This window comes from Hippocampus bargibanti, linkage group LG05, assembly GCF_051943395.1.
Source record: "Hippocampus bargibanti isolate YZ-2025 linkage group LG05, ASM5194339v1, whole genome shotgun sequence".
NCBI classification, from domain to species: domain Eukaryota; kingdom Metazoa; phylum Chordata; class Actinopteri; order Syngnathiformes; family Syngnathidae; genus Hippocampus; species Hippocampus bargibanti.
Window position 1 is genome coordinate 2,320,299 of NC_142738.1, and position 26,366 is coordinate 2,346,664.

The window sequence follows — 26,366 nt, forward strand, 5'->3', positions numbered from 1 at the left end:
AGCTTCAGCTGTTGTTAAAGCGCTATATAAACCAATATGTATGGATTGTATTATATTTGTGTACATGTCTGGCAGTGAATGAGTTAAAGTGTGCTCTTGAAATGAGTGCCTTTTTAAAAATTTAAATTTAAGAATAAAAACTCAGATTTCCCTTTTTTTTTAAACTAGAGAAAATGTCAATACAATTAAAAAATGTCCTATTTTTTGTGCGGTATTCAATACATTCAATGATTTTTTTTTCCCCAAGTTAATTTTTAGGGTCTTACCACCCAGCAGGCATTTCCAAGGTCAGCTATTTTCACTCGGATGGATTCAGCGTTGCGTGGGTCAAGTGGGTTGATCAGGAGGTCTGCAGCTCGGGCTCGAGCTGCCGGCGGTGCACACAAGCGGATCGGATGTTAAACACAACAGTCGTCATGGCGTGTTCAATCATGTTTGGGTGAGACAAAAGTGCGCATCTGCAAAATGCTCACAAGTGCTTCACTTTTCACACATTTTGTTTTGGTGACAGCTTGTTTCGAAATGAGGTGAGGGGGGGGGGGGTAATCCTCAAAATACACACATAAAAAAGTCGCCGTTATGCTAACTTTTTTGTAAACAATTTTAAATGTGATTTAAGATTCTGTTTTATTTAATTGAATTTGAATTGAATTTGAATTGGAATCTGAATTGAATCCGAATTGGAATCTGAATTGAATTTGAATTGAATTTTAATTGAATTTGAATATAATGATGTAGTTTTCATGTAATTTTAATGTAATTGTGATTGTTTTTTAATTAATTTGTTTTAACATTTTTTTAATGTCCATTAGCTTTAATTAGCTTATTGTTCTCGTTTCGTTTTATTTGTTTTAGTGAGTTTTAGTTTTTCCTTGTCTTTTTTTTTTTTGGGGGGGGTGTAATAGACTTCCGGGTTGAGTGAACGCTGGCGCGTGTGGCTGCCATTGCTCAACTCCAGAAAAAATATCCTGTGACTGTAAAGTGTCCTTGAGAGTTTTGAAAGGCGCTTATAAATGAACTGTATTATTATTGTTATTAATATTATTCTTATTATTATTCCCGTTATTATTACTGTTATCATTGCTATTATTATTATTATTATTATTATTATTATTAACAAAAGTAAGCATTGTTATTCCTGTTATTATTGCTGTTAGTATAATTGCTACTACGTATTATTATTATCATATTTGTTATTATTATATTAACAAAAGTAAGTAGTTATTCCTGTTATTATCATTGCTATTATTACTATTATTATTATTATTATTTATTATTATGATGAACAAAAGTACTTCTAAAGACAAATCTCATTACCTTTGGGCGTTTCCCCCGTGCTGGATGACGATACGGTGCGGCTGCGGTCCATCGCGGGGCTACCGGTGGACTTCCCGGCACCGGTGTCACCCGTCCCCCCGCAAACGGGACTTCCCGGCTCTGGGTCCACAGGCAACTCGGGAAAGAGCGCCCTGAGGCGCTCGCCCTCGCCGTTGATGAGTCCGGGCTCGCCGGCTTCGCCGTTAAACAGCTCGTAGCCGGAGCTGAGCGAGAGATCCCTGTCGGTGTAGCTGAGCTCAGACTCCACCAAGGGGCAGAGGAGAGGCTCGGGCGTGGTGGACGCTTGCGTGTCGGGACTCTCCGAGATCAACAAGACGTGGCCGTTGGTTTTGGCCACGTCGGTTTGATTGGCGTGCGTCTTGACGCGGGAGTTGTTGTCTGTGAGGAGGTCAGCGGTGGGGTCGTCGTCCTCCTCCTCCTCATCATCGTCTTCCTTTTCCTTGGTTTCTTCTCTTTTCTCCCTCTCTTTTTCCCCAAGCTCATTTTCTTTCTCCTCCTGGTTGTCTCGTTCTACCTCCTTCTCCAGCACAAGCACTTTTGGTGCATCTTCGTTCTCCTTCTCCTTCTCCTCCGTCGGTGTCAGATCTCCGTTAGCGGGAGGGATGGGGGCGTCTTTCTCGTTCACGGGCGTAAGTTCCTCTTCCTGCGCTTCTTTGTCGCAGTCGTCCTCAATGATGAGGAGAACCTTCTCCTTCTGCTCCTGGTCCTCCTCACCGTTAGGCTCCTCATTGTGCGCTGCGCCTGATAAAGTGCAATGTAATGTCACTTATAACCAGTGGCTATTTTGGAGATGTGTGATGTGACATATAACCTGTATTTGCTTGCTAGCTAGCTTTCTAGCTCTTTGTCTTACTATTCTATTTGAGTTACTTCCGGGTTGAGTGAACGCGGGTGCGTGTGGCTGTCGCTGCTCACGCACAGAAAAATTTATCATCTGACTGTAAAGTGACCTTGAGAGTTTTGAAAGGCGCTTATAAATGAAATGTATGATGATGATAATAATAATAATAACAAAACAAAAAAATCATCAGGTTTTGCGACAATAATTCTATTCTATTAGCTAGCTCGCTTTCTATCTATTTGAATTATTCCGGGTTTAGTGAACGCTGGTGTGTGTGGCTGCCGCTGCTCACCCACAGAAAAACTGATCCTGTGACTGTAAAGTGACCTTAAGCGTTTTGAAAGGCGCTTATAAATGAAATGTCTGATAATAATCTTTGCATCATATCTATTAGCTATCTAACTAGCTAGCTAACTATTAGTTACCTAATAGCAGCTAACAGCTAATACACAGCAAGGTGTGTGTATTAACTGTCTAACTAGCTAACTTGATCTATTTGAGTTATTCCCGGTTGAACGGGGTCACCGTTGCTGGCTACTTACCTAGCTATCTATTTGCTGTCTATTAGCTGTCTAACTAGCATGCTAGCTAGCTATTAGCTAGATCGCTAACTTGATCTATTTGAGTTATTCCCGGTTGAACGGGGTCACCGTTGCTGGCTACCTAGCTAGCTATCTATTTGCTATCTATTTTTTATCTATTAGCTAGCCTCTGTTTGACTAGCTGGCTACCTAGCTAGCTATCTATTTGCTGTCTATTAACTGTCTAACTAGCAAGCTAGCTATCTATTAGCTAGATCGCTAACTTGATCTATTTGAGTTATTCCCGGTTGAACGGGGTCACCGTTGCTGGCTACCTAGCTAGCTATCTATTTGCTATCTATTTTTTATCTATTAGCTAGCCTCTGTTTGACTAGCTGGCTACCTAGCTAGCTATCTATTTGCTGTCTATTAACTGTCTAACTAGCAAGCTAGCTATCTATTAGCTAGATCGCTAACTTGATCTATTTGAGTTATTCCCGGTTGAACGGGGTCACCGTTGCTGGCTACCTAGCTAGCTATCTATTTGCTATCTATTTTTTATCTATTAGCTAGCCTCTGTTTGACTAGCTGGCTACCTAGCTAGCTATCTATTTGCTGTCTATTAACTGTCTAACTAGCAAGCTAGCTATCTATTAGCTAGATCGCTAACTTGATCTATTTGAGTTATTCCCGGTTGAACGGGGTCACCGTTGCTGGCTACCTAGCTAGCTATCTATTTGCTATCTATTTTTTATCTATTAGCTAGCCTCTGTTTGACTAGCTGGCTACCTAGCTAGCTATCTATTTGCTGTCTATTAACTGTCTAACTAGCAAGCTAGCTATCTATTAGCTAGATCGCTAACTTGATCTATTTGAGTTATTCCCGGTTGAACGGGGTCACCGTTGCTGGCTACCTAGCTAGCTATCTATTTGCTATCTATTTTTTATCTATTAGCTAGCCTCTGTTTGACTAGCTGGCTACCTAGCTAGCTATCTATTTGCTGTCTATTAACTGTCTAACTAGCAAGCTAGCTATCTATTAGCTAGATCGCTAACTTGATCTATTTGAGTTATTCCCGGTTGAACGGGGTCACCGTTGCTGGCTACCTAGCTAGCTATCTATTTGCTATCTATTTTTTATCTATTAGCTAGCCTCTGTTTGACTAGCTGGCTGGCTAGCTGGCTATTGGTTATCTATTAGCTAGCTTGATCTATTTGAGTTATTCCCGGTTGAACAGGGTCACCGTTGCTGGCTATTGAGCTAGCGAGCTATTTGCTATCTATTAGCTGTCTAAATAGCTAGACATCTATCTACGTGTGGCTGCCACTGCTCACCCGCAGAAAAAAATATCCTGTGACTGTAAAGTGTTCTTGAGAGTTTTGAAAGGCACGTTTCAATGAAATGTATTATTATTACTATTACTATTACTTACTATTACTACTACTATTACTACGACTACCATTACTACTACCACCATTATATGTATACATGTATGTATACAAAACTACTACCACCATTACTACTACTACCAATATTACTACCACTACTAATACTACTACCACTATTATTATTAATTATTATTATTATTATTATTATTATAATTATAATAAGCAGACGTTCACATGATTTTGACAATTGATTGCCAAAATGTCAGCACCATCATCCCCAATGACACCAATGACACTCACATGTATGATTGGTCAACCTGGTAGGCCTCTCCCCACCTTCCTCCTCCTCCTCCTCCTCATCCTCATCCTCATCCTCATCCTCATCACTCTCTCCGAGAGCCACGGCGGGACCCGGAGGCATAGACGTCCTCCGCACCGGCTGCGCCGCGTTTTCTTCACGCCCGTCCTCTTCTTCGTCGCCCTCGTGGTTGACTCGCTCCTCCTTCTTCTCGGCTTCCCTCTCCAGGGCTTCGATCTCCAGCATCCTCTTCTCCAGCAGCTCGGCTTGACGCTTCTGCTTCTTCTTCAGTTTCTTCTTTTTGTTTTTGGAGATCTTGCCCGCCTGGTAGTAAAGAAGGAAGAGACTTGTGAAACGGCAGCTTCGAAATGCGAATAAGATCGGCGTGTCAATTTCGGTGTGTGTGGACGCGTGTGTGTGTGTGTGCATGCGTGTGTCCTTTTGAATCATACTCACATCAGTCGTACTCACCGGTTTGAGCTGCGGGGCTGTGCTTACTGACACACACAAAAAAGAGAAACGACCGTCAGACACGTTGAAAACCCGAGTCACAGCATTCACAAGCAAAAGTTAAAGGACAACCGACACTTCCGGACAAGTTGCATCCATAATTTGTAAAAGGGCTTCAAATGACTTCGACTGAGCGTATTTTACAAAGATTCCACCGCATATAGCTATATTTTACTTTTTAAGACTCGCGCTGAATATTCAGGAAGTCCTGTTTTTGAGTTGGTGACGAGTCCGTATGTGACGTCACTAAAGGAACGCCCCCTGACCGAAAAAAAAGACACATTGTAGCAGTCCTTCCATCACGTCAATGTATTTCGCTGTACTTGTTTGGTCTGAAAACCTCGCGTTGCACCCAAAAGCCGCCAGAAGAGGGTGTCCAAGCTCCATATAAGGAATTTATCAGCCTGTGGAAACGGAAGTGGCCACAGGAGGTGGGCATTTTGTGCCTCTTTTTGAGTGAGACATTTCCCCTTCCCTATTGCCTCAAAATGGCACGGAATAAATTATTTAATCGATTGCAAACATGTATGCTTTCCTCTTCAGAACGATTGGATCATATTCATAACTGGATGTGTAACAAGAAAGCATCTTCTTCGAATCTGAAGCCATTGTTTGGATTCTCCAGCAATGCAAGACGTCTTGGCGTGACGTCACGAACTAGGGGCGGGACTTTCTGAAAATGCCCAATTCGCAGCTCAATTTTTTTGCAGATTTTGGACACTTGAAGTCATTTTTTATTGATGTTTTGCATTAGACTCAACATATCATCCTGCGTGTTTTGGGCATTTTAGATGCTATAAAACGTTTTTTGATTGTCAGTTAGGAAACAAAAAAATGGTGTCGGTTGTCCTTTAAGAGTGTGATAAAATCCAAAGGATCGATCTGAGAAGAGAATGTGCCCTTTATAAACGTCATTTTACTGCAACAAATGCAGGTAAATTCAGGCCAAACGAGCAGAATGGAACAAATAAAGTCCACTTCACATCTGCAGGGGGCGTCAGGGAGCAATAAAAAAAAAAACAACATTCCATCTCCTGTATGCTGTCATAGAAGGACAGTCAAACCTAGGTTTTTATAATAATAATAATAATAATAATAATAATAATAATAATTTCTAAGCGCCTTTCAAAACTCTCAAGGTCACGTCATATTTGTTATTTAGTTTTTTTTTGTCCTTTTGACTTTTGTTTATGTAGACATTAGTAAGAAATATTGTGCTAAGTCTATTTTCTTTGTAATACCGTACAAAAAGCTATCTGGCTAGCTGGCTAGCTATCTTGCTGGCAAGCTATTAGCTATCTATTGGCTTGCTGGCTAGCTTTCTATCTATTTCAGTTTCTTCTGGGTTGAGTGAACGCTGACGCATGCGGCTGCTGCTGCTGCTCACCCACGCAGGATATTTTTTTAATGAATAAATAAAATAGAAGGCATATAATGTATGGTAAAAAAAACAATTTTGACAGACCAAATTAATTTTTGGGGAGAAATCAAATATTAGCTCTGTAGCTATCTAGCTAGCAAGCTAAGAATTAGTAAATAAGGTTTTAAGTTCAGTAAATGTCATCTCTAGCTAGATTGATAGCTAGGTATCTATTAGCTAGCTAGCTAGCTTTCTATCTATTTCAGTTACTTCCGGGTTGAGTTTTGACAGACCAAATTATTTTGGGGGGAGAAATCAAATATTAGCTGTGTAGCTATCTATCTAGATAGCTAGCTAAAAATTAATAAATACGTTTTTAAGTTCAGTAAATGTCATCTCTAGCTAACAACATAGCTAGCTAGCTATTAGCTATCTATTAGATACCTAGCTAGCTAGCTTTGATAGCTAGCTATCTATTAGCCATCTATTAGATACCTAGCTAGCTAGCTTTCTATCTATTTCAGTTAATTCCGGTTTGAGTGAAAGCTGGCGCATGTGGAGGCCGCTGCTCACCCACAGAAAAACTGATCCCGCGACTGTAAAGTGACCTTGAGAGTTTTGAAAGGCGCTTAGATTTTCGCTTGCAAACCGAGGCAGAAAAAAAATCCATTTTTTGGTTGAAAACTGAATTGATGGAGAACAGAGACGTTTGAAAACCAAGGTTTGACTGTATTCTGTTTCCCTACTTCAACTCGTATGACGGGGAGGGTGATATTTCACAACATCCTTACCTGCAGACCCGGAAGGGGGCGGAGCTCCGGCTTTCTGCCATTCGGTGGCCTCCATGGCCATGCGCCTCACAAACGTATCGTCCACGCACATCAAGATGTTCTCGGGTTTGATGTCGGTGTGGATAATTTTACATTTGGTGTGCAGGTAGTCCAGCCCTTGCAAGACCTGCGCATAAAATGATCAGAATCTGCGCTGAGGACTCCGCTTGAGCTCTCTTACATTGTTGTACGTCTTCAAAATGGACGCGGCGAAAATAAAATGTCGGCGTGGACCCTTCACCTGTTTGATAATGCTCTTGACGCACGGAAGCGGCAGACCTTGGTAGTTGGACTTGATGATCCACTTGAGCAGGTGGTGACCGAGCACCTCGAAGACCATGCACACATCTGGACTAAGAGTTAAAAGGACAAACATGGCCGCCAAACACAAACACACACACACTATTTGTATTTATACAGGTAACATCAGTTACGACCCGATTCCGTTCCGACGTAACGGTCGTAAGTCAAACGGTCGTAAATTGAAAAGCATTCAAAATGGCTGACGCGATGTTTATACAACAGGATAGTATACAATGTCAACTATTGTTTTTAAAGAACGTTTTAGATTGAATACTATTATATACCAAACTGCTTACAGTGCAATTATAAATCTTATAACTTTTAGTGTCATTTTTATCATTTTATATTTCATATTATCGATTTTTATTACTATGTCGTTCTGCTGACCCAAATACGCACGGCTTCCTGCGCACACGCACTGTTGAAAAATTGCTCTCCCTGCTAACGGAGAAGACGTTAGCAGTGGTTGCCCAACACACGCGCTCGGACTTAAGGCGGACGCGGAAGGAAAAAAGTCTCAAAGAGGCGGTGGCGCCGACGCCCACCTGGCTTGGCGTCTGTGGACACTCCCCCCCACCGGTGCAATCAGAAAATTGTCGTTAGTTTGTATCATCATTTTGTGCAATGCTGTAATATTCTCTGTTATTATAAATGAGGCATGCTGAATGTGGAGCGCATCTGGCAACGCAGCCACAACGCTACATATGGTCCTTTGACAGCAATAAAAAAAATAAAGTTCTTATACAATGCTGAGAGAAGCGGTTGTCCTCTGTGCTCCGGTAAATAAACATTCTACAGTGATACCTTGGCTTACGAACTTAATTGGTTCCCAGACAGAGTATGTAAGGCGAAAAGTGTGTATCCCAAAAAAATATTTCCCATAGTACACCATTAAAATGACAATAATCCGTTTCCATGTCCCCATAAAACATAATTTTCTACTTTCTAATTTTCTAAGCCTTAAAACTACACAAAATATACCTTATTTTATGTATAATAAATGTGCTACGGTATTATAATTAAAGAAATAAACTGTACTGTATAATAAATTTGTTTTATTTACCTTTGTGATCATCGTTGATGGCTTGATGGAAGTGGAGTGGCCGCTTTCATCAGCATGAAACACTTGATGAGGAACGTAGCCTTCTTTCGCAATCTTGAGGAATGATCCCTGTAGGTGCTTTCTCTGCGATAATTTGACCTAGTTCCTCATCAATTGTGTTCTGTTTAGCTGGGTTGTGGGGGTTATTTGTGGGGCCTGATTGATGGAAATTTTAACCTTGCGGTCTACACTCTGCTTTTGAACTATTAAAGTTGAAACGAGTCCAAATGTTACTGTTTTCTATCCATTTTCTCACTCTCTCTCTGTCGTCTGCCTGTCTCTTTAATGTTTAAACCACATCCCCTCACTGCTGCGTTCTTGACCAATCACGTGGCTTTAACCGAAGACTGGGGGCGGGGAATAGAGGACCAAAACAAGCCGGCTGCCATTTTCTTATGAAGAGAACGGGCTCGTTCGCGAACGACACATCACTCATTGTGGCAGCTCCGTGTGTATCCCGAAAAATAGTTTGTATGCCAAGGTAAAATTTAACGTTCGTAAACCGAAAAGTTCGTAAGCCAAGGGGTTCGTAAACCGAGGTATCACTGTATATTGCTGTATTGCTACATGCTATTATACGTGAGCAGGATACGAATGCCGTTGACGCCGGAGATCTTGAAATCATCTATCAGCTGAACCACCATGTCTTTGTTGGGGTCGCTGGGGTCGCTCTCCCTTACCTGGAACAAAAGAAAATCAATAATAATAATAATAATAATGAACAAAAAAACATGAATCAATTTCAAAGCAATCAGATGCTCACACATCGTAGCAGTTTGATCTCATCCAAGGCCGTCTCAGTGTAATGCTGAGCGCTCTTCACCACCTTCATGGCCACAAAGTTCTTCACTCTACAAACACATAAACCAGCAATTGGATTGTACAGAAAATGTGCCTCAGTTAGCAGGGGACAGTGTGAGTGGGGGTATTATGAGCTAGCTAGCTAACTTTCTATCTATTTGAGCTGCTTCCGGGTTGAGTGAATGGTGGCGCGTGTGGCAGCCGCTGCTCAGCCACGGAAAAACGTATCCAGTGACCTTGAGAGTTTTGAAAGGCGCTTATAAATGAAATTTATTATTATTCTTACTATTATTATTATTATTACTATTATTATTATTATTATTACTATTATTATTATTATTATTATTATTATTATTATTATTATTATTATTATTATCGCAGAGAGCACAGCAACTTCACTCGGATATCATCAAGAGGCACCCTGGAAGATTGTCATCCATTGACAACTACCATCACAAAGGTAAATAAAACGACATTATTATACAGTACAGTTCATTTATTTAATTACAATACAATAGCGCATTTATTAGACATAAAATAAGGTATATTTTGTATGTAGTTTTAAGGCTTATTTCATAGAAAATTATGTTTTATGGGGAGCTGGGAACGGATTATTCTCATTTTAATGGTTTCCGATGGGAAATTAATTTTTGGGATACACAGTTTTCGCCTTACACACTGTCTGGAAACCAATTAAGTTTGTAAGCCAAGGTATCACTGTAATATATCAATTTATTTATTGAATGAGTAATGTATTAATTAGTTGTGATGAAGTGTTACTTAGCGCTCTTCAAGTTACTCAACGCCATGTCAGTCGACTTGCATTACTGTAATTAACACCGACGGCGTGAGTAAATTTGTGTGTGTGCGCGCGTGTTATTCTATGTGTGTGAAAGTTGACACTGGGTTAATGTTACGTTCATGCACCCTGCTAACGTACAAAACAAGAGTTTTGGTGCCAGTGTTGTCATGGAGTGTAATAAAATTTTGGGGCTAAAAAAGGAAATGTCAACATGTGTGCATTCGTGCGTTGAACTTACTGAATGTCCCAGCAGAGCCAAACGGTGGAGAAATGGCCCCACCCCAACTTCCGTATCACATGGTACCTCCCGTTGAACAAATCGCCGATCTTGACCGGATGGTAGCCGCCTGAGAGCAACAAAAAAAGGCAAGAGATGTTTAAAAAAAACATTAATATGTTGGCACAAAGACAAATGTTCTTTAAATTTTAAAGATTAATAGAAATAGTGAAAAAACACCAAATTGGATATATATTTTGGTACAATTTTAACAGAACTGGAGTTAATAGTTGGATAGCTTGTTAGCTAGCCAATAGCCAGCTATACAAACCAAATTGACTTTGCCAGCTAGCATGGATGGTTAGATGGATGGATAACTTAGCTAGCTAGAAAACCAAATTGACTTATCCAGCTAGCATGGATGGATGGATAGATAGATAACTTAGCTAGCTAGCTTGCAGATGCTTTCACCTAGTTAGCTAGTTGATGCTTTTAGATAGAAAGAGACGGATAGATAGATTACTTAGCTAGCTTGCTGATGCTTTCGCCTAGTTAACTAGCTAAAATCTAGCGAATTCTTTTAGCTAGGTAGCTGATGCTTTTCGCTAGCTAGCTGATGCTTTTAGCTAGCTATCTGATGCTTATAGCTAGCTAGCTAGCGGGGTATGTAGATTGATGACATATCAAGCTAACCTGTGTTTTATCTAGCTAGCTTGCAAATTTCCCCATTGTGGGACGAAGAAAGGTTTTCTGATTCTGATGCTTTCAAATAGTTAGGCATCAGCTATCTAGCTAAAAGCATCAGCTAGCTTTTAGCTAGATAGTTGATGCCTTTAGCTAGCTAGCTGATGCTTTTAGCTAGCTAGGTAGCGGGATAGGTAGATTAATGACTTAGCTAACTGATGTTTTTAGCTAGCTGGCTTGCTTATGCTTTCACCTAGTTAGGTAGCTTAAAGATAGCTTTTGCTTTTAGCTAGCTAGCTTTTGCTTTTAGCTAGCTAGATAGCTAGCTAGCTGATGTTTTTAGATAGCGAAAAGCATCAGCTAGCTTTTGCTTTTAGCTAGCTAGCTGATGCTTTTCGCTTGCTAGCTGATGCTTCTAGTAGCTAGCTAATTGGCGGAATAGGTAGATTGATGACTTAGCTAGCTAACTGATGTTTTAAGCGAGCTAGCTTGCTGATGCTTTCACTGACTTGGCTAGCTAAAAGCTAGCTGATGCTTTTAGCTATCTAGCTGAAGCTTTTGGCTAGCTAGCTAGTGGGATAGGTAGATTGATGACTTTGCTAGCTAACTGATGTTTTTAGCTAGCAAGCTTGCTGATGCTTTCACCTAGTTAGCTAGCTAAAAGCTAGCTGACGCTTTTAGCTAGCTAGCTGATGCTTTTAGCTAGGTAGCTGAAGCTTTTAGCTAGCTAGCTAGAGGATGCTTTTTAGATAGCTAGTTAGCTGATGCTTTTAGATAGCTAGCTAGACAGCTAGATAAATAGATAGATGACTCAACAAATATTTCTTTCAATGTGATGACAGTCAGGATTGGTGTCATGTGTACATTTTTGCGCTGTTCCATCCTGACCTTTGCAGTAATCCGCCGGGTCCTCCTGCTCCTCATCGTCGGAGCCCAGGATCTCCTCCTCCGGCTCCGGGGGCCCAGCCGGCTCAGGGGGAGGCGGTGGAGGCGGCGGGGGCGGAGGGACACTCGCCGGGGCTTTCTGCTGCGTCTCAGGCCTGTCGATGACGACAAAAGAGGCGACGATATCAATGTTTGCCTCAAGTGTCGTTTGGTCTTTCCAGGCTGTGAGTTACGGTGCGAGCTGCAAGTGTGACTCAGACTTGGATAACAACTTCAGACATTTCCTATTTAGCGATTTCTTTTTTTTATTTTAATTTGTGTCACCAGTGGAAGTGTGCGTGGCTGACAGGTGGTGCGCAACAGGAATCCCAATCAGAAAGAAAAAGCTTGGGAGATGATGTCAATCCTGGGAATAACTCAAATAGATAGAAAGCTATCTAGCTAATAGATAGCTAATAGATATGTAGTTAGCCAGCTAGATAGCTAGCGAGCCAGCTAGATAGCAAAGCGATATCAAATAAAGTGCTAGCTAGGTAGCGAGCTAAATAGCTAGTTCAGCACAGTCTGGTCCATGATGAATGTTCTTGAAGAAAGTTTTGTATTGATGCTTTGAGGTGCTATTTTTTACGATTTAGCTAGCTAACTGATGTTGTTAGCGAGCTAGCTTTCTGATGCTTTAACCTAGTTAGCTAGCTTAAAGCTAGCTGATGCTTTTAAGCAGCTATCTGATGCTTGTAGCTAGCCAGCTGATGCTTTTAGCTAGCTAGCGGATGCTTTTAGCTAGCTAACTGATGCTTTTAGCTAGCTAGCGGATGCTTTTAGCTAGCTAGCAGATGCTTTTAGCTAACTAGCTAGCTGGCAGGATAGGTAGATTAACGACTTACCTATCTAACTGATGTTGTAAGCTAGCTAGCTTGCTGATGCGTTCACCTAGTTAGCTAGCTTAAAGCTAGCTGATGTTTTAATAATAATAATAATAATACATTTCATTTATAAACGCCTTTCAAAACTCGTTTTAGCTAGCTAAAACTAGCTTTTAGCCAGCTAACTAGGTGAAAGAATCAACAAGCTAGCTAGCTAAGTAATCTATCCATCCTTCAAGCTAGATAGCTAGCAACGATAGATGGGGTGTCATGTGAAAGCTGCTTATAACGGCGGTCACAGGCGCAGACACATGATCTTGGTGTGTTGCCGTGGCAACTGCAGCGAAAAATGGGATGCGGGGTTATTGGGTGGGGTGGGGGGGGGGGGGGGGGTTCTGGCCAATTGGGTGCACAGAGCATTTCAAAAATGACAACGATGTCAGCTAACACGAAGGGCAGATGATTGGCACAGAGATGTCATTGTTTATCTTTTTACAACCTACGCGATTGTCCTTGCACTATAGAATGCCGTGTTTTTACCAAGCCTGTCACGTAGGCTGTTTGAACATCACATCGAACATTATAAGGACACGGCAGTCTGAAAGAAAAGGCCAAAATGGGAGACGATCGAATCAGTCGCAAAAAAACAGCAAAGGAAAGATGGCAGTTCGGTACAAGGTCACGTGACATCTGAATAAAATAACAAAGCAAAAGTTGATGTTGCATAATTAAAGGACAACCGACACCATTTTTTTGTTTCCTAACGTCATGACATCAGAAAAACGTTTTATAGCATCTAAAACACAGGTGTCAAAGTCAAGGCCCGCGGGCCAAATCCGGCCCGCCACATAATTTTTTTCGGCCCGCGAAAGCAAATCAAACTTGTTAAATTCCATGATGATTGCTAAAATATGAGCCAAAATTTCATATTTTTGGATGTCAACCACAATAAAAGTAATTATTCTTGACTTCAGATTTGAAAACGAGTTATTCATTAATTTGCTGTGTGCTCTATATGTAATATTTGAAGGGATTTAAAATTCTAATGGGTTCCCCAAATTCATAACGTCCCTCGAGAGGAAACCATAACTACAATGTGGCCTGTGGCAAAAAATGACTTTGACACCCCTGATCTAAAATACCCAAAACACGCAGGCTAATATTTTTAGTCAAATGCAAAACATCAACAAAAATGACTTAAAGTGTCCCAAACCTGCCACAAAATGAGCTCGGAACTGGTGAGATTCACAAAGTCCCGCCCCTTTGTTTGTGACATCATGCTAGGATACTTCTTCACAAACTGCCTTGCTCCAGAATCAAAACAATGGCTTCAGAGAGTTCAGATTCGGGGAAGATGCTTTCCTGTTACTCATCCAGTTATGAATATGATTCAAATAGTTCTGAAGAGGAAAGCATAAATGTTTGCAATCGATTATAGAAGTCCTTCCGGATCAACTCAAGCTGTCTGGACTCCAATGTTGCGTCCTAGAAAATGCACAAGATGGCGCACAAGTTCCATTGGAAATGGGCTGATTTGTCTGCTGGGAATTTGTGTCAACTACTATCAAATAGTAGTCTTGGTGCAACACACAACAATTCACCATTGCGTTATTTGTGCTGTTTTTCTTCTAATTTTGCGATCAACACTGTGTTTTCAGACAAAAACAAAAGTGCCCAAAATGCATTGTGTGTTGCTTTGTCGGTCAGGGGCGTTCCTAATGTGACGTCACGTCAGGAATCGTCACCAACTCAAAAACAAGACTTCCTGAATATTCAACACGAGTCTTAAAAGGTAAAATATAGCTATATGCGGTGGAATCTTTGTCAAATGCGCTCAGTAGAAGTCATTTGAAGCGATTTTATAAATTATGGACGCAACTTGTCCGGTGGTGTCGGTTGTCCTTTAAACGTAATAACGTGAGAGGGTCAGTTTTATTTTTGTTCACTTGGGACTTCAAACCGTACTATCCCGAGACTTTCAGGGTCTTATTTTTGTCCAGTGCAATTTTACCGCCCACGTGGGTGGAAGATTTTCTTCCTTTTGTTATTTGTTATCATCAAGCGCTCCAGACGGACAAATATTTATATACACACACACGCGCGCACACACACACACACACTCATACGCGAATGAAAACCCAAGGAGAAATTGTTTTGATGAAGCCAGGAATGAAATTCAGCCATCTATCAAGTACAGACGTATCAAGTACAAGGTTAAATTGTTTTCTCCTCTGGGTTTTTTTTAAGGTTACAAACATTAGGAATGTATAATGACGGCTGGCTATCTGTTAGCCATCTATCCAGCTATCTATTAGCTAGCTGGTTGGTTAGCTGGGTATCTATTAGCTATCTATTGCCTAGCTAGCTAGCTGGCTATCTCTGGGCCGTCTAATAGCTAGCTAGTGTCAGGTTAGAATTGAATATGGCTAAATAAATGTACTTATTTCCTTCACTAGCTAGCTAGCTTTTTATTTATTTGAGTTATTCCGAGTTGAGTGAACGTTGGCGCGTGTGGCTGCCGCTGCTCACCCTCAGAAAAACTTATCCTGTGACTGTAAAGTGACCTTGAGAGTTTTGAAAGGCGCTTGTAAATGAAATGTATTATTATTATTATTATTATTAACACCAATTACGGCCAGTCTGTGACAAAAGACAACCGACGATGACTATTTGTTTTTAGCAGAAAAATGAATATAAAAAAACTAAAAATAAAAAACATGGCGCCTTGCTTGAAAATGGCATTTTCTCACCATGCCGAGCACTTGACTAATCTAAGGAGTGTGACAAGGATGACATGGACACAAAGGACTTTTTGCCACAATCAACCTGCATTAAAATCCCATTACGCAGCGCTCGTCTTGTTTGTGTCTGAGCAATTTGGTTCTCGTGAACTGCTGACTCGGCAAGGTATCGGCAAAATAAAATGTCAAAACAACTTCCAAGGTTTATCCTCTAAACAGGCAGTTCTCCTTTAAACACAAACGCAGCACACTTGCAAGAATGCACCTTGACCGTCTGTTTTCTGTTCAGTTTAAATAAGATAGACACAAAGACAATTGGACGTACTTTAAAAGTGTTAGGGAATGAAAAAAACAACAAATTGAATGTATCTTGTTACAATTTTAACAGAATTATAGTTACAGCTAGCTAGATAGCTAGCTAGATAGATTGCTAGCAACGATAGATGGGGAGCTAGCTAGCTAGATAGCTAATGAGAGAGCTAGATAGCTAGCAAATGAGAGAGCCTGATAGCTAGCTAATGAGAGCTAGATAGCTAGCGAGCTAGAGATAGCTCGATAGAGAGGTTAAATAAGAGTTTAAATAAGACAAAGTCAAATGGACCTACTTTAAAAGTGTTTGGGAATGAAAAAAAACCAACAAATTAGATGTCTTTTGGGACAATTTTAACAGAACTATAATTATAGTTATGTAATGAAATGTAGTTACGTTGTGAAATTTATATTTCACAACGTAACTACATTTCTTCACTGCGAGACTAATAAAGGCAAATCCAATTCAATCCAATCCAATAACTAGCTAAATAGCTAGCAACGATAGATCGGGAGATAGCTAGCTAGATAGATAGCGAATGAGCGAGCTAGATAGTGAGCTAATGAGAGAGCTTGATAGCTAGCTAGCGAGAGAGCTAGCAAGACAGCCAGTGAGGCAGCTAGCTAGATAGCTAGGTAGAGAGAAACGCAGCAGTTGAGAAAATGCACTGTCACCTTGACAGTTTTTTTCCTGTTCAGAGTTTAAACAAGATAAACACAAAGACAAATGTACTTTAAAAGATAAAGAGAAATAGCGCAAAAAAAAAAAAAAAAATTGGATGTATTTTGGTACATTTTTAATATAACTATAATTACTAGTTGGCTAGCTTGTAAGCTAGCCAATAGCCAGCTAACTAACAAAATTGAGTTAGCCAGCTAGCATGGATGGATGGATAGATAACTTGGCTAGCTAAGCTAAAAGCTTTTTAGCTAGCTAAAAGCAAGTTAATTGATGCTTTTAGACAGACAGACAGACAGATAGATCACTTAGCTAGCTTGCTGATGCATTCACCTAGTTAGCTAGCGAACAATATAGGTAGATAGGTAGCTAGTTACCTAGATAGTTATCTAGCAACATAGATAGCTAGATAGACAGAGACAGATAGAGATATATAGACAGATAGAAAGATAGACATCTATATAGACAGATAGACAGAGACAGATAGACTGACAGATAGACAGATAAATAGACCGACAGACAGACAGATCGATAGACACATCACTTAGCTAGCTAGCGGATATTTTTAGCTAGCTGATGCGTTTAACTAGCAAGCTAACTAAAAGCTAGCTGATGCTTTTAGCAAGTTAGCTGATTCTTTTAACTAGCTAGCTGATACTTTTAGTTATAATGCTATATAGATAACTAGCTTGATAACGCGCTATATAGCTAGATAGAAAACCAAAGCGTAATTTAGCGCCGGGTACTTGGGATTTTAGTTCATCAGGGTGTATATGCTCTTTATCCTACTGGTTCAAACGTGATGACTCATCCTTGAAAAAGTCTCGTTATCACCATGGTAACGGAGGTATTTTTGCCTTCGAAAGCATCGGTATCATCATCGGCGTCGTTTGTTATCATCATCCCCTCACAACGCTGATTGCCCTTCAGGTCTGGCAAACATTCCAAAGGTCTCCAATTGATTTGCGTGCCAGCCATTTTTTTTATCCCCACTGGTGTTTCCATCTTGGTCCTGCGTCGACGCCGGCAGGAGAACTGACTCATTCGCACGCTTTCCTCCCAAGTCCACATCTGAGACCCGATGACTTGGTTTACAAACCCCTTGGCTTACGGACTTTTCGGTTTACGAACGTTAAATTTATGAAAATTTTACCTTGGCATACAAACTATTTTTCGGGATACACACTGAGCGCCACAATGAGTGATGTGTCGTTAGCGAATGAGCCTGTTTTCCTAACAACAAAATGGCAGCCGACTGTTTTTCTCCTCTATTCCCCGCCCCCAGTTTTCGGTTAAAGCCACGTGATTGGTCAAGAATGCAGCAGTGAAGCCGTGGGCGTTACAGAAAGAGAGAGACAGAGAGAGAGTGAGGCCATTAAACATTAAAGGACAACCGACGCCTCCGGACATGTTGTGTCAATAATTTGTAAAATGTCTTCAAATGACTTCTACTGAGCGTATTTTACAAAGATTCCACCGCATATAGCTATATTTTACGTTTTAAGACTCTGCTGAATATTCAGGAAGTCTTGTTTTTGAATTGGTGACGATTCCTGACGTGACATCACGTCAGGAATAGCCCCTGACCGAGAAAGCGATATACAATGCATTGGGGGTACTTTGTTTGGTCTGAAAACTTCATGTTGATCCGTGTTGATGGCGAAATTAGAAGGAAAAGACATAAATAATGCGATGGTGAATCGTTTTGTGTTCCACCAAGACTACTATTTGATACTAGTTGACACAAATTCCCAGGAGACAAATCAGCCCATTTACAACAGAGCTTGGGCGCCATCTTGTGCATTTTCTGGGACGCTACATTGGAGTCCAAACGGCTCCAATTGATACGGAAGGACTTCTTTAATCGATTGCAAACATTTATGCTTTCCTCTTCAGAACTATTTGAATCATATTCATGACTGGATGAGTAACAAGAAAGCATCTTCTCCGAATCTGAAGCCATTGTTTTGATTCTCGAGCAACGCAAGACGTCCTGGGGTGACGTCACGTATAGGGGGCGGGACCTCCTGAAACTCGCCATCTCCAGGGTCATTTTGAAGTAGTTTTGGGACACTTTAAGTCATTTTTATTGGTGTTTTGCATTTGACTAAATATAGCCTGCGTGTTTTGGGTATTTTAGATGCGATAAAACGTTTTTCTGATGTCAGTTACGAAATAAAAAATGGTGTCGGTTGTCCTTTAAGGCTTAGTAGAAAGTAGAAAATTATGTTTTATGGGGACCTGGGAACGGATTATTCTCATTTTAATGGTTTCCTATAGGAAATTAATTTTTGTGATATAAACGTTTCGCCTTACACACTCTGGGAACCAATTAAGTTCGTAAGCCAAAGTATCGCTGTACTATTTTCAGGATGAGATACCCCGGTTTTACCTCTCCTACCACCATTGCAATCTCTAGAGATTGCTTTGAATTCACTATGTTCAACCTTTCTGGAAATGGCATCGCAGCATACACAGCACCCGTAATGGGGTGAGACATTTAACACCCGACGTTGACTTTTCCCACCCATTTGTCACATTCTCAAATATTTTACTCGCATTGATATCATCTGCTGACGGCATATCTCGTGGTGAGAAGCTGGCATGTTTTGATGCTATTTTGCAAGGTTTCTATGTGAAAAAGGCAAATTAAGTTATTTCTCCAGTGTCGAGGAGTAAAAGCTCAAGGACACTTCAAGACTTCTCCCAATCAATTTCCATATTTTCATCAAGCAAAGCATAAATCACTGACCAGGGGTCCATATGACCCAATCAATCACTTTCTTCCATTGCAACCAGTTCCCTTAGTGTTCGTCCTTTTTAGCGTCGTGGATCCTGGTACCTGGTACCTGGTACCTGTTCCAACTGACTGCCTGATTCTCCATGATCACGACTAGGCACATTTGTCTCACAACTTGCCATAGTGAAATGAATAAATAGATGAATAAATACATAAATAACTAAATAACTAACTAAATAAATACATAAATACAAAAATTAAATGAATGGGTGAATAAAAAAATAATCAATAAACAATAAATACACAAATAAATAAATAAATAAATGGGTAAATAAAAAATAAGAAAACAACCAAATAAAAAATAAAAAAAAATAAATAAATACGTACATACATACACCAGCAAATGAATAAACAAATAGATAAATAAAAAATAAGAAAATAACCAAGTACATAAATACATACACAAATAAATAAATAAATACATACATACATACATACATACATACACCAGCAAATGAATAAATAAATGGGTAAATAAAAAAATAAATACCCAAATAAATAACTAAATAAATAAGTATATACACAAATAAAAAAAATAAATGGGTAAATAAAAAATGAATAACCAAGTAAATAACGAACTAAATACGTAAATAGATAAATGAATGCATACACCTAGAAATGAATAAACAAACAAATTAAAGAATTTGTAAAAAATAAAAAAAATAACCAAATAAATAAATAATTAAATGCATACACTAATACATGAATAAACAAATAAATGGGGAAATAAAAAAATAAATACCCAAATAACTAAATAGATAAATAAATGCATACAGATATAAATGAATAACAAATAAATAAATGGGTAAATACAAACATAAATAACACAAATAAATAAATAAATAAATAAATAAATAAATGTTCGTGTGAAGTCTGATGATGATACTTTCCCATCTTTTTCCCATCTTTGTTATTTTATTTTTTCTGGGCGAAATGTCAAATCATCAATGTCTTCATTCAAATAAGAAGTGAGCCATGTTGCGGAATTCTATAAATAAAACCAAATAGGCCGCGCTTTGGTTTACGCATAGGCCAGGTCACACCGATCAATACAGGCTCAATTGACGAACAAACACACACACACAACGGACCTCCAATAGATACAAGACTACATGCTGTGCGACGCATCGACTTGCAACCCTACCGCTCTGAAAACACGCCACCTAATAATCACTAACTAACAAGGGCCATGCAAAAAAAAAAAAAAGCCCGTGTCGCATGCAAATAAACAAATAGTGCATTAAAAAATCACATTTGTGGTACTTTTGTCACAGTGAAAGGTCAAAATATAAATAAATAATAATACATTCAACTTATAAGCGCCTTTCAAAGCTCTCAATGACACTTTACAGCCACAGAATACGAACAAAAAATGTTGTTTTTTTTGTGGGTGAGCAGCGGTAGTAGGGAAAAACTGATCCTGTGACTGTAAAGTGACCTTGAGAGTTTTGAAAGGCGCTTAAAATGAAGTGTATTATTATTATTATTATTATTATTATTATTAATTATTTGCTCCATCGCTCTTTGTACCACAATAACATTTTTTTTTGGGGGGGGTTGTGGCAGATTGATTCGTCTTTTAGCCTTTCATCCCTTCAGCTTGATTGGAAAGAGTAGCAATTTAATCAAAAGACCTTAAAAATAAAATACAACCTTGTTTGTATCACCCGGCGGGAGAGAGAAAAACGCCCTGATAAATGAATGATCCCATTAAAGGACAACCGACGTCTCCGGACAAGTTGTGTCCATAATTTGTAAAATGGCTTCAAATGACTTCTACTGAGCGTATTTTAATAAGATTCCACAGCATATAGCTATATTTTATGTTTTAAGACTCGCTCTGAATATTCAGGAAGTCTTGCTTTTGAGTTGGTGACGAGTCCGTACGTGACATCACAAAAGGAACGCCCCTTACCAAAAAAAAAAGACGCATTGTAGCGGTCCTTCCATAACGTTAATGTATTTTGCTGTAATGTTTGGTCTGGGGACCTCGTGTTGCACCCAAAAGCCGCCAGAAGAGGGCTTCCAAGCTCCATATAAGGAATTTATCAGAAATTTCCCCTCAATGTTGCCTCAAAATGACAGGGAATAAATTATTCAATCGATTGAAAACATGTATGCTTTCCTCTTCAGAACTATTTGAATCATATTCATAACTGGATGAGTAACAAGAAAGCATCTTCTCTGAATCTGAACTCTCTGAAGCCATTGTTTTGATTCTGGAACGAGGCAGTGTGTGTGACCAATAGTGACGTCACGAACAAGGGGGCGGGACTTTCTGAATCTACCCAGTTCCGGGCTCATTTTGTGGCAGTTTTGGGACATTTTAAGTCATTTTTATTGGTGTTTTGTATTTGACGAAACATATCAGCCTGTGTGTTTTGGGTATTTTAGATGCTATAAAACGTTTTTCTGATGTCGTTAGGAAACAAAAAAAAAAATGGTGTCGGTTGTCCTTTAAAAGGAGACAAATTCGCGTTGTCGGCGTTCACGTAGGGCCGCGTGGAAATGGACGAGACCACCCCTTAACCCCCTTCGTCCGTGCTCACGCTGACCCGTGTTGACAGTCTTGCTGAGCAATGTGTCCGCTCTCCCTCCGAGGGCACTTTGTGCGTAACTGTTGTAGTTGCCCCAACGCGTTTGTGTTTTACTGTCCGAATGCATCAACTCGGCTCACCGATGGACACCATGGCCTTCATTACTTTTTTTTTCTAACCAAAACATACATGCAACTGTGCTCATTAAATATTCAAAAGTGTCTTTGGTGTCAGAAATGACCACATGTGCTATGTCAACATGACTGTTATCCATGAACCTAGCCTAGCGTCTTTTCACGGTGCGGCTGATATGACTAAGGACTAAAACAGACTCATCGAATGAGACATTTTTTACTCATTCACTGCCAGACAATGTGCAAAAATGTGTCCACTGCAGTTCTAGGGTTTTTGTCATTGTCACTCGAATTCCAGGACCCACACACTATTGAGTTTTAGGACTACAGACACATTCAATGCAGTGTAAAAAACCTTATACAGTGATACCTTGGCTTACAAACACTTACGAACATTAAATTCGCAAGAATATAATCTTGGCATACGAACTACTTTTCGGGAAACACACGGAGCGCCAGAATGGCTGGCGGATTAGTTTTCGGCGGAAGAACACCAAACCACACTGCCGAACAGCGCCACTATGGCTGCCGGACTACTTTTCCACACCCCCTTTCTCTGAGTGCAGGCGTGGCATACATGGTTTGCTATCGAGTGTATACTTTTGCTTTTTTTGGGACCGAAAAAGACCCCACCACAGGCTAGTGTTCAGTCAAAGAGTACACAAAAGAAAATTAATCAGAAGGAGATCATCGAGAAACACAATCGAGGTGTGCGTTTGTGTGACGTCCCAGTACCAGTATGCTAAGTCGACCATTGCTACGTGTGGCTCAGGGTGTTTCTGTGTTGTCTAAGCAACGGTCTCAGGCAACAGACGAGGTTGAAAAACTTCTGTTGATTTGGATTAACTAAAAGTAGCTAGCAAGGGACAGTGTGAGTGAGGATATTATTGCCGAGAAAGCGCAGCATCTTCACTCGGATATCATCAAGAGGCAACTACATTAACGACCATCACAAAGGTAAATAAAATGACTTTATTATACAGTAGTTTATTTCTTTAATTACAATACAATAGCACATTTATTATACATAAAATAAGATATTTTGTGTACTTTTAAGGCTTATTTAATCGAAAATTATGTTGTATGGGGACCTGGAAATGGATTATTCTCGTTTTTAATGGTTTCCAATTGGAAATTAATGTTTGGAAGACACACGTTTCGCCTTACACACACTTTCTGGGAATTAAATTCGTAAGCTGAGGTATCACTGTACTCTCTTCTTTCATTACAAAAAAAAGCTAATTCCTAAATATGGGTCTAGAGTTATCTGACCTTGAAATGAAGGCGGTGGTACAAAATACAATGCAATACATACATATTGGCTTGTATAGCGCTTTAACAACATATGAAGCTGGAACAAAGCGCAAACATGGAAAAAGGGGAAATGCTGCCCCCTTGTAGGAAAGAAAAAACATTGCCAGAGGCTAAAGCCAGCGCTTTATCAACACCCAAGCATGAAAAAACAACACTTTAACAAATTCAAGATGGCACTCTACGTCATATTTTCAATCCCTGAATGAGTTAAAATGGTCTTCGGACACTCCGTTGCAGTCTATGAAGGCAACCGAGAGTCTTTTGAATGTTTACAAAAACACAAACTACAGGTTCGGTGGCGATTACACCGACCCCTAGCAATGAAAGGTCCAGTTCTGGCTTTACAGTACCGCGACGGCGGCCATGTGATCGCCAAGGTGTACCCCCACCCCCCACCCCCATCCATCCAAATCAACCGCGAAAGACTTCCAGCACCCCTTGACCCTGAACAGGGACATTTAGAAAATGGACGCTTGGTATGAGTATTATGCGCATTTGAGCGAGACAAAGCTCTGCATCCGTCGTATAAGGATGCTCCATTTCGTCAACGCCATGCGCCACTGCATTGTGCATGAATGCGTGTATGTGTGTGTGTGTGCGTGTGCATGAATGCGTGTATATGTGTGTGTGTGTGTGTGTGTGTAATACTTTGACCCAGACAATGATATAAAACCGAGCAGACGAGTCAAGCCAGCAGGCCTGAATGAAGAATGCAAGGTGCTCACACGGAAACATTGAGGAGGACATGCTGGCGGACAAACGGAGCAGAAGAACGAAGAGAGAGAGAGGGAAGGATATTGGAGGATGACGACGTTACCTTTCCGGGGACGAGGATTTCTCCGAGTTCACTGACATGAGCGGAGCGTGTTAGCCGCTCACTGGCCGAAGGGGACCAGAAGCGAACAGGGGAAGTGCCTTTTTTGGGGGATCTGGTGGGTGGGGGGGGGTTGTTTTCCTCTTGGTGTTTGGATCTTGCTGATGTGAGTCTGAGTGAAAGGAGAGGAGAGAATGAATGTCTCTCCCCTCCTTCACTCCTTCCACTGTCCTATTTCTCCAAGAATGATGGAGGTCGCCCCCCAAAAAAAACAGCAAATGTGCCGAAGATGTCAGGACCACCTTTTCTGAATTGTATCTCCTCAAACTATTCCTCCGCCTCACCCCCTAATCCGGCTGGCCGATGGAGAAAAAAAAGAGGACCCCCCCCCCCCTCACCCCCACCCCCTTAAAAAAGACGGCGGTGGAGGACTCGTCGCATGCCTGCCAAGCCACCCACCCGGCCGCCTGCGTGGCGGTGCTAAACGATACCTCTGCCGAGCCAGCGTCGGGCCTTCTGCCGCTCTGCACAACAACAGAGCCCAGAGCCCGCCGGAACATTCCACTGCGCGTTCAAGCGGAGGGGTGTCGCCTTGTGACAGCAACAGGGAACTAACTGTATTTTGTTGATTTTTTTTCCACTTCACCCCTCCTCTTACTCCACCCCGAATTTAGTCACGCCCCCCCTACCTCACTCACTCGTCTCGGCCTCTCTCCCAATTGCCTTATTACGATTTCCGGTATCTCTGGGCAACGCGACACACATACAACCCCCCCGTCATGCCTTTTCCGACAATCTCATCTTGATTGCTGCCCCCCTTTTTTTAAAGCTTGATTTTCTAGGCAAATGGGTGCACTTTCACATGAGTGATCCGCTCACAGTGAGGTAGCCAGAGGGCGTGCCATATTATTGAGTGTATGTGGCGGCGGTGGTGGTGGTGGTGGTGGGGGGGTGGGGGGTGTCTCCATGCATTCGTCTGACCTCAATATTAAAATATGGGTTCACCGATGCATTTTGATGTTAGTGTATGTTTGTGGGAGGGGGGGGGGTCCTGAGCGTCATCTGGCATACCAAGTGCATCATGGGAAGGCCCGTAGCTGTGCGACGATCAACATTTAGCAAAAACACGATTAGCATGCCTCGAAAAGCATTCCTGCCAACGTATGCGTTTTATAATAATAATAATACATTTCATTGATATGTGCCTTTCAAAACTCTCAAGGGCACTTTACAGTCACAGGATATTTTTTTCTGCGGGTGAGCAGCGGCAGCCACACGTGCCAGGGTTCACTCAACCCGGAAGTAACATAAAAACAATAATAATCATAATAATAATAACAATCAGTGGTGATGGTGAAAGAAGAAGGCTACGTTCCTCATCAAGTGTTTATTTCTTTAATTAGAATACCATAGCACATTTATTGTGCATAAAATAAGGTATATTTTGTCTAGATTTAAGGCTTACAAAATTAGAAAGTACAAAATTATGTTTTATGGGGACCTGGGAATTGATTATTCTCATTTTAATGGTTTCCTATGGAAAATTAATTTTTGGGATACACACTTTTCGCCTTACACACTGTCTCGGTCTCAGACAATAGAAGAAATTGAAAACCGTCTGTTAATTTGGATTCACGAAAAGCAGCTGCAACAAGAAAGCACGGCAACTTCATTCGGATATCGTCAACAGGCAACTACATCAACGACCATCACAATGGTAAATAAAACGACTTTATTATACAGTCCAGTTTATTTCTGTAATTATAATACAATAGCACATTTATTATACATACAATAAGATATATTTTGTGTCGTTTTAAGGCTTATTTAGTAGAAAATTATGTTTTATGGGGACCGGGGAACGCATTATTCTCATTTTAATGGTTTCCTATGGGAAATTAATTTTTGGGATACACACTTTTCACCTGACACACTCTGTCTGGGAACCAATTAAGTTCATTAGCCAAGGTATGACTGTACCACACGAAAATGTGCGCAAACTCTACCGCCGTAGCTAATAAACACACGCTGCGCTACAGAAATTAGTTTAGCATGTCAGAGGTTTTTGACAAAAAAGCAGCAAGTAGGTCGCCAATTAACAATTTATTTGTCACCCATTTTCCATTTGGAAGCGAATGCTTGAGTGTCAAACTGATTTTTCTTTTGTTTTCATTTCATAAAGTGCCAACGATGGAAACAAACATTTCCAGCCTCGAAGCAACGACATCCATGTCGCACATGAAAGGGCGACATGGTGTCTTCTGAGCCAAACTATTATCTTCATTCTGCGCTCA

At 40.6% G+C, this 26,366-nt stretch overlaps 1 protein-coding gene across 1 annotated transcript in view; it reads right to left on the reverse strand.

Moving 5' to 3' along the window:
• Nucleotides 1-26,366, reverse strand: part of srpk2 (SRSF protein kinase 2) — a 41,431-nt gene that overhangs the window by 9,572 nt on the left and 5,493 nt on the right. The window contains 10 exon segments of the mRNA XM_088995908.1: nt 267-367; nt 1,318-2,079; nt 4,390-4,711; nt 4,844-4,884; nt 7,049-7,214; nt 7,329-7,435; nt 9,085-9,172; nt 9,256-9,343; nt 10,334-10,442; nt 11,885-12,036. Of these exon segments, the coding sequence (XP_088852034.1) occupies nt 267-367; nt 1,318-2,079; nt 4,390-4,711; nt 4,844-4,884; nt 7,049-7,214; nt 7,329-7,435; nt 9,085-9,172; nt 9,256-9,343; nt 10,334-10,442; nt 11,885-12,036 (1,936 nt within the window).